The sequence below is a fragment of the Teleopsis dalmanni genome, chromosome 1, assembly GCF_002237135.1.
Source record: "Teleopsis dalmanni isolate 2A chromosome 1, ASM223713v2, whole genome shotgun sequence".
Classification (NCBI taxonomy): Eukaryota; Metazoa; Arthropoda; class Insecta; order Diptera; family Diopsidae; genus Teleopsis; species Teleopsis dalmanni.
Window position 1 is genome coordinate 114,709,073 of NC_051846.1, and position 9,618 is coordinate 114,718,690.

The 9,618-nt window shown below is 29.0% G+C and overlaps 1 protein-coding gene across 2 annotated transcripts; it reads left to right on the forward strand.

Moving 5' to 3' along the window:
* The first annotated feature begins 4,405 nt into the window (after nucleotides 1–4,405).
* On the forward strand, nucleotides 4,406–5,828 carry LOC119665802. Of its 2 annotated transcripts, XM_038075049.1 has the most exons (3): nucleotides 4,410–4,598; nucleotides 4,675–4,920; nucleotides 5,653–5,828. In XM_038075049.1, the coding sequence occupies exons 2-3, from the start codon at nucleotides 4,800–4,802 to the stop codon at nucleotides 5,769–5,771; spliced, it is 240 nt and encodes a 79-aa protein (XP_037930977.1). In that variant the 5' UTR covers nucleotides 4,410–4,598; nucleotides 4,675–4,799; the 3' UTR covers nucleotides 5,772–5,828. The 2 variants fall into 2 exon arrangements, with proteins under 2 accessions (XP_037930976.1, XP_037930977.1); XM_038075048.1 differs by having other exon boundaries at nucleotides 4,406–4,920.
* Nucleotides 5,829–9,618: the final 3,790 nt, after the last annotated feature.

Below are 9,618 nucleotides of genomic sequence, written 5' to 3' on the forward strand. Positions count from 1 at the left end.
CCATGGATAACATTGTGGTGGCATTTGTGGTAATGTAGGCGTCACACTCGGAAGCACTAAGCAGTTGGTACTTTCTCGCATTCTGTAAAAAAAAACATTTATTGAAAAAATTATATGCAAAAAAAAAAAACTACATTTAAATAATATAAAAGGAAAGAAAAATTAACGTTATTTCCAATTAAACTGAACCTAGACCCATCAAAATACTTGTATATTAAAATATTTTATGTTTTTAAAAAATACTAACTTAATACTTTTCGCTTACTGGCGTGGAAGTATATGCTTCTTCAAAAACATTAACTGCCTGTAAAAGTGCCATTCCGTCGATGTGCTAGCACTACTTCCAGATGCTCCGTCTCGGGATTCTTTACCGAAGCGCTCTCTCAAACTTCTCCACCGATTTTTTACTGCATTCTCTGTTTTAAAAAAAGAAATGTTTATAAAATTGTTAAAATGTATAAATGTAGATTGAAAATTACCATTTACTTCCAATTCTTCAACTATTTCCCTCCAAATTGCATTTTTTTTGTCATTATTTTTAAAGTCTTTATGACTTTTGTCATATAAAATTGAATTTTTTTCAACTAGATTAATTAATTTTTCTTCATTCATTTTGTTGAAATTGATAAAATTTTAAAACTTTTTTCATTTAAATATTCATATGTAAAGCAGTATTTTTTTAAATTAACTTTTAACTGCAATGAAAGAATAAAAATAAAAGAAAATAAAAATATCACACCCACTCTCAACAAGATTTCACGAACAATTGAACATGTAAACAAAATATTATATATTCCGCATATAATCGCAACGCACCCACCCTCATCAAGGTTTCGCGAGCAACTTTTTACATCATTTTCGTCTACATATTTCAGCATAATTGCCCGTTTTTTCTCAAAGTATTGCATTTTCGGCTTTCCTTTGTTCTTTTAGATACTGCAGTTCGATTCTCATATGTTCCTTGACATGATCGAACCGCCCTTACTTATCAAGTCCTCCTCACTTGGTGCCTTATTTGAAACCCCTTGTGAAGCCTGCATTACCTCACGTACCTTATTGCATTTATCGCAACTCCACGGCAAGTCTGTCATCCACGCCCACGCATGCAAAATGACTCCATTGGTCACATGCGTCGCATTGCACCATCTTTCCTGTTTCGACCTTTTTGCACACGGCAAAAATATTTTGGTAAATTTTTTGCCATGTGGCCATTATATATTTTTATTCATATTTGTGCCTGTTGTCTAACAAGGCTACGTTTTAATTTTTTGTAAATTTGTTTAATGAGAAATGAGATTATTATGATTGTGACAGTTATGGATAATATTATTTCTAAATAGCTTGTGTTTGTCAAATTATAGTTTACAATATTGTTATTATTGTCTTCAATTGTTTTACCTATTTCATATCCTATGAATATGAGTGTAATTGAAGTGAAAATTTTGTTCCAAAATCCCATTTTTAGGAATAAGGGATATAAATGTTATTTAAAAATTTTTATTTTCTTTAGTTATTGTTTTTCATATAATTTTTTTTTTTTTTTTGTTGGGCAGTAATAATTATTGTTAATATTTCTTAACTTAAAGTTTTTCTGATCTAACAAAATTATCAAGTTTCTATTTATTATATTCTAACGACCTTTCCGGCCCTTTCCACGGCCGGGGTATACTCAGCGTATACCAGGGTTCAGTACAAAAATAAAATATATCTATTTAAATTAAGAATAAACAATTCAGGAGATTCCCAAAAAGAAAACTAATAAAATAAATAACACAGTTTATATAGTATATGCTTCATTATTACACACTAGATATATTTCAAAAAAAAAAACCTAATACAATACTAAGTAATAACATAAATAATACAATTAGGATGTTCACGGGGCACTGGTTATCGGGGTTATGTGATGATAAAATGAAAAATAACCTGTGTGCACCGTGAACAGACTTTTATGTAGGTTATCTGGTTATTTTTATACAATCAGCTGTTCTTTGTTTTTGTCGTAAGTACAAAGAAATTTGAATTTCAAAATCAACACAAAATATCTAACAAGAGTATAAAAAATCAAATTATAGACTTAAAAATAAATGCAGCTATTAAAGATCTTGAATTTATCGAAGGTATGTGCTTTAAAGCTTAATAGTTGCAAAAATCAAAGTTTTTCCATTTATAGACACAGCACACTTCGATCAACGGCACGCTCTCATTGATGAAAGAATGGATGAACTACTGGAGGATGTAAGAACAATCACATCTTATCGATCACATCAATTTTATATTTTTTAATTCTTTCTTTTTGTTCTAACTCTAATTTCTTGAGTTTGAACTCATTCTCAACTTTCTGTCTCTCCAATTCTAATTTTTGTTTTTCCATTTCTTTTGTCCACTCGAATTTTTCAATTTCTAAGCTTAATTGCTCTTTCCGAAATTTGACCCGGTCACTCTCCATATCTTTAAGCTTATCAATGCAAGTAGGACGTGCTGTACGCTTAACCTTGTTTTCAAAGGAGATAGTTTCTGATGATGCTGATAGTTCACCATCCAATATAACACTATCTTCTTCCAAATCAATTGCATCAAGAGTACAGTCCAATGCGTTCGATGTGTTCATTACAACAAATTCAATTTCCTTTGAAGGTGAAAAAATGTCGACAAACTGTTGGTAATGTGGACATATTTTAACCACCTTGTCTGCACATAAACAAAAAATTTAAAACTATTGTAGTAAAAAGTCTACACTAAAATGATTATAAAGTTTACCTCTTACAGTAGTTGTATTGTCATCATCCTCAACTCCAGCGCCTGTTGAATTAATCCATGCGTCTGCTTTTTGCAAAGTACTCTTCAGATGACGAACTTTGCATTTTAATATGTTCCAATTTGCATTGATGTTTGTTTCTGCCAACAATTTTTTGTTTCCTGTTCAACGCTAACACCAATAAAATCCTGGTATTAGTGTTCAACCTTAGGAGTTCTACCAACTGGCAAAACACCCGCGAGTGACGCTAAGGTCAATAACCCTATTCCCTAAACCCTAAACCTTAAGAACTGTTGATGGTAAACAAGATATTCTAAGAATACCTCTAAAACATATATATATATATATTCACTACAATATATTATATTAAATAAGTATGCAAACTACTTAACCTCAAACCATAACCAATTAAGCATATTATACATATTAATAATACTACAACATACTAAAAAAATATTAAATAAAAATTAAATTAAATTAAAATTAAATATTAAATACTAAATATTAAATACTAAAAGTCTTATCTGTCCATACAAACGTCCGTACAATATGGATTTGAAACCTACGAACTCCTTTTCGGGAGCTAAAAATCTCAGTCCTCTAACAGTTACCACTGACGCGTTTCGTCTGGGAACTACCCAGACTCATCAGAGTGGATTGAAAAATATATACATTCTTAGTCATGTTTAAAGAAATATACGATTCTGTCCACTTACTTTTCCAAAATTTAAATGTTTGTTTACAAACGAAACTAGCTTCAAATGTTAGTGATGCCAATTTGAAATTCAAAATTCGTAGTGCCATTTGGTGAAATTAATCTTTTTTGTGATGCCATTTGCTTAAATTTTATATTATTTTTCAACACTGCAAATAATCACATAACCACATAATTTGTATACATAGGCAGGGGTTGTGGAAAGTTGGTTATTTTTGTTCAGTGCATTTTGTTGTTGCTCATATAAGCACATACGCACATAATCCAATAACCGGAGCCCCGTGAACACCCTAACTATTGTACAAATTATTGTAATGCTTAATGAAATAGTATAATTTATGTACTATTAATTTTTTAAATTAATATGTTCTAATGTTACATTATTTATTATTTTTTTGATTTTATTGTTTGGCATTTGTACGTTTATTTCTGTTAAAACTTTTGATTCTTCGTTTATAAATTCTAAATCACCTATCTTAATTTTGCATGAATGAAAAATCGTTAAAATTACAGTTGTGTGTTATTTTAGTTTCTTCTAAGTCTGCTGGATTTCGAGCAATTATTAGGGTTTTTGTTGGTTCTGGTAAATGGTTTTTAAACGTTTTTAAGGCAATTCTATTTATTTCACTTGTGGTGTATGTCCCATCATTGTGTGTAAGGTTTCTATTATTTAATCTTGATACTAATTTATTTATCTGAAAGTAATAATTTTCTATTGTCCCATATAATGTTATACTACATTTCCACTACGTACTTAGCAAGCCATATAGTAACATTGAGCTTTTGGTCGTATACATTATCACAAGTTACTTAAAAAATGGAAAAGAGCTTTTATGTGTCAAAAAGCTATAGTCTTAGAGCTTTTGTTTGTTTACATTTTAATTGTAAGCAGATGACATTAAATTTTGTATTGTTAGAAAAAAATAAGTCAGCATGGAAATCGCAGAAAATTTAAATAATTTATTATATAATGTTTGTGATATTGTTCACAATATAAACGCGACAATTGGTGCATATACAAAAACAAATGCAATGATTTATAAACAAATTCAAAATATTCAAAATCAACAAATAAGAATTCTTTCTTCAATGATTGCTAGAAAGCAAAGGAAGTGCTGGACTTTGGTAAGTACAGTAAATATTATTATAAAGACTAAAATTTAAATGAGTTGCTATTTAAATGCTTTTGGGCACCTTAAAGCAAGGTTTCGCAGAGTAGGTAAGGGTATAGATAACAAGATAGAAAACGCAACCAGCATTATACGAACGTGTTGTGTTCTGCATAACTTTCTAAATGAAAAAAATGATGCATTGAACAAAGACTGGATGCACGCTCTAACAAGACAACAGCAGATTTCTGAACGACAACAACCAGAAGAAGTCTCAACACTAAATGACCACGACCCAAATGGCGAAGAAATAAGACGATGCTTGGCTCATATTTTTAGTAAGTTTTATTTAATCAATAATAATATTAATATATTACAAATATATACAAAATTATATACAAAACAATATGATGTAACGAATATATACAAAATTATATACAAAACAATATGATGTACGAATATATACAAAACAATATGATGTAACGAATATATACAAAACAATATGATGTAACGAATATATACAAAATTATATACAAAACAATATGATGTAACGAATATATACAAAACAATATGATGTGACGAATATATACAAAATTATATACAAAACAATATGATGTACGAATATATACAAAACAATATGATATAACGAATATATACAAAAAAATATGATGTAACGAATATATACAAAATTATATACAAAACAATATGATGTACGAATATATACAAAACAATATGATGTAACGAATATATACAAAAAAATATGATGTAACGAATATATACAAAATTATATACAAAACAATATGATGTACGAATATATACAAAACAATATGATGTACGAATATATACAAATGGTCAGTCAGTCGATTCAATATCCGATACGACCCTTTCGTATGGATATGCTCTCTCCATCGCCGCCGCTATTCTTTCCAAAGCTTTAGAACCGGTCTGCAGAGCTTTAACAATTTCGTTATTATTTTTATTGACAGCATCAATAAGCTTTTCTTGCAGATTCATTAATTTGTCTAATCTTTCTCCCATCATTTCATCATCCCTTTTCTTTTTTCTTTTAGGCGTTTCCTCCGTATTGCCTACAGAGATGTCAGAAGGGGAGATGGTTGATGATGACGATACTGCCAATAACGGCGACGGTACACACGTTGAAGTGGATAGGTCCTGGTTCGTGATCTAATTTAAAAGAAGTTACTTTATTCAATGAATTAAAAAAAAAATATATACAAACATACCTGCAAAACTATTTGAAATAAGCTCAGTTATATTATGAAGTGGCAAGTTTCCCAAAATTCTATTTATTTTCATAAAAAATTTCCAATTTGATGGGGACCCTCCGGACACGCCAACACAGTGCTGTTCCTTTCTGTTTTAACAGAAAAGATGTAACTAATTAGCTTTATATTTAATGACATATATTATACATTATTAAAAATATATTTGACGAAATCAACTATTCAATAAAGCATTTTTATTACTTCCTCGTAAACGATTACGTGGTTTTATTTTAATTAAATGATATGTACTTTATATGATGTGTACTTTTCTTTGGACTTCGGTAGCGGTTACCTTGTACCCCATTTCAGACATATGTTTGGCCATATCCTTAAATATGTGGCCATTTCAATTAGAAGGTTTTCGCCGCCCTCAGTCCAAGCATTTCGGCACCTGTTAATTGTTTTTACCTAAAATTAATAATTCTGTTTTAATTACATACCATTTATAACTGCACAATACTAACCTGGGAATTCTCACTCATTGTTATAACCTGAAATAAATATTTTTTGTTAAATATTATATGATATTTTATAATTATATCAAATATATACTTGATAAATAAACTTATTTTTATATTTTTATGTATTAAGTATATATTTTATTTATAATAAACAAATATTTAAAAAAATTCTTACCTGTTGTTATTAGTTTTGAATTTTGAGTGTTTGTTTATGGTTTGTTTCATGTGTCAAATGTTTCAAATTCCGATAATTTCCAATGTTGCATTCGTCATTTTTGGTATAATTTTGGTCGAATTTTGCTTACTATATGCTATAGTAAGTAAAAAAGCACAGAAGCTATTTGTATGGTAAATGAAATTTACTCAGTACGATAAGCTTGCTAAGTACGTAGTGGAAATGGCCTATAAAGAATTAAAAAAAAAAGCGATTTACCTTTTTCCATCCCTGGATATCTTTGCTAGGTGGACCATGGCTGTTTAGCTCTCCTGCCAGTTCTGCCCATAGTTGCTCCGTGGCCACTTTGTCGCCTTTGACAAAGCCAGTTGCAATTTCCTTATGCATCTCCATAAATCTTAGCAAGATTCCATCTTGCACAGTGCTCTTGTGTTTACCCCTTCAAAATAAAATATCAAAATTATTATTTTCTTTATTTACATAACTTGAAACTGATTTAATTCAAAAAAAATGTAATTATACTTACATGTTATTTTCACCACTTTTAAATTCACAACTATTTCGATATGTGGTTTTAATCACATGTTTTTATGCGAATTCGATTTCTAGAGCAAGCAAATTCATTCGATTTCATTTGTGAAATCGCAAATGAATCGATAAAAGCAGAGCACCAAAATGTGATTTTAAATTGAAATCGAATTTTTTTATGCGGATTCGAATTCTGGAGCATGCCAGAATGTTAGAGTCTTCAAGCTATCCATTAGTTCATCTCTACGCGTTTGTTCGCCATAATGTTTTTTTAATATATTTCATAGTTCCGACCATGTTGTTACTCGTTCACTATGCAAGATGCTTCTTGTTTGTCCTGTACATTTATTTTTTAAAAATTCGAATGCTATTTTCTTATTATTTTCTGCTAAACTATTAAGCAAGGTGTTATATCTGTATAATTTCGATATTTATTTATACAAAAAACTCCTAGTTATTATTATTTCACAAGTTACCAAAAACTGAACAAAACTAAAATGTTAATTCTTCTTTATATGTCATCTGTCATTGTTGGCAGGGTTGCCAACACAAGGGAATGAATGATTGTATTTGTTGAATGAAATCTGGTAATTGGTTCCTGTCCGTCCCGTCGAAATCGTTTACGTTTCGAATTAATTGGAGTACATTATTCAGGGTATCTAGAGCCATTTTACTAGTTTAGAATATTGTAATTATTTTTACAAGAAATCAAAATGTCACAGAGACAAAGAAATAATCAAAAATTTTAACAGACAAAGATGCAATTTCAGATTCAAAGTCATATGTTTATTATAATTACATTTATTTAGAATAAGGTTTAGAATAAGTTTGATATAAGTTTATGTTAAATATGAAAATATAAATATTATATAAAAAAAAATAATAAAATTTCTGACTTCCCTTTTTGGTCCGTTTATTTTGTTGTTGGTTGGTTGATTGTTGTTATTTGTTGCTGGTTCTGATATATTTTTTTTTCTGGTTTGCTATTTTTTTTGGCAGTCTTTGGTGTTGTGTGTATTATTTCGGCACTTGTCACAATATTTTAGTTTTTCATAACCTTTTGATTTATTTATGAGATTTTTTATTGAGTTCATTTAGATGTTATAGTTCAACACTTAAAATTTTTATTTTTATTGTTTCTAGTGATCCTTTGGATACAATTATTATATATTTTTAATAATACCCGTTTTTTTTCATATAGGCGATGGCTTTTTTGCCTTCTTCACTATTGTCATAATCGTTACAAAACTTACGCCACTCTTCGCGTTGTTTTTGTTCGTATTTCTTTATGAACTTTGCACTATTTATTTTTTGGTTAATCTCTCTGCTTTTTCGAATGAGGTTTTTAATGGTGTTCATTTGGATACTTTTTACACAAATTTTAGCTAAATAATTTGTTTTATAGTGAACTAAAAAATTTTCTCGTAAATAGTTCAAACACGTTTCATAAACTTTAGTTCAGTTTTTTTGAATTTTAATTTTAATATTCTTTTTAATAGAATATTTCGCTTGAATTCGATTTTTTCTCCTTTTATTAGGATACTTATTTTATGTTTAACAGAATTCACTTTTTATACTTTTGAATTTTAATTTTAATATTCTTTTCAATAGAATACTTTTTCACTTTTGAATTTGGTTAAATTTTTCTCCATTTATTAGGATACTTATTTTTATGTTTTAACACAATCACTAATTATTTTTTTTTAGTGTTTATTAATATATTAAAACAATCTTCTTTTTTTTAAAAAAAAGAATAACCTTGCTCTGCTACCAATTAATTTTATTAATACTCTAAAGAGTTTTTTAAAAAATGTCGACTTTATTAATTCATCGTTTCTTAAAAACTAAAAATACAGTTTTTAAATTTTCTTATCCTAAGCCAATTGTATATATTATTTTAAAGTGCTTAGCTACAGTACAGTTTGTAGCTTAGCAAAACTACATGTTTTTGTTTATAATAAAAAGTATAATTTATGGAGCTAAGAAATTTGTATATATGATCTGCTCTTGAGCCTTAAACTCTTGATGCAGCTGTGTAAATAAAAGAATAAAGAATGTGCTGTATCAGCTATGTACTATTTGTAACGGAATTTTCAGATACATCAATGTATATTTGAGGTACTTAACTTACATACCTAATGTTCTTACTAGTTTCTTAATAATTTTGGCTTCAACATTCTTCGGTTGATTATTATATGTTAAAGTACACTTCTGCTAAACTGCGGGACCGTAATCAGCCAAAGATTGAAATTTTTCGAGTGTACCTTTGTATCCTGTCGTTGCACAGTGTAACGTGTTCATATAACAAGCGGACAAAAATAGTAAATGTTATGCTATTTTCATGAAATTTTGCATAAAGACTTATATTAAGGATAATAAAAAGTTTCTGAAAAATGGGCATGGTCCGCCTATTTTTACGCCCACCTGCCATACAAAGTGAATGATCAAAATGCGCAAATTGGATACAATTTCAATGAAATTTTGCAGGAATATGTGTTTTTATAATATGACAATATTTCTGAAAAATGGGCGGGATCCGCCCATTCTTACGCCCACATGTCATACAAAGTGAATGATCAAAATGCA

What these genes read in the sequence shown, in the direction of transcription:
- LOC119665802 (XM_038075048.1), top strand. Translation starts at nt 4,638, where the DNA reads ATGAGTTGCTATTTAAATGCTTTTGGGCACCTTAAAGCAAGGTTTCGC. An exon ending in ATGCTTGGCTCATATTTTTA is followed by an intron (nt 4,921 to 5,652) that starts GTAAGTTTTATT and finishes TTTTTCTTTTAG; the next exon opens with GCGTTTCCTCCGTATTGCCT.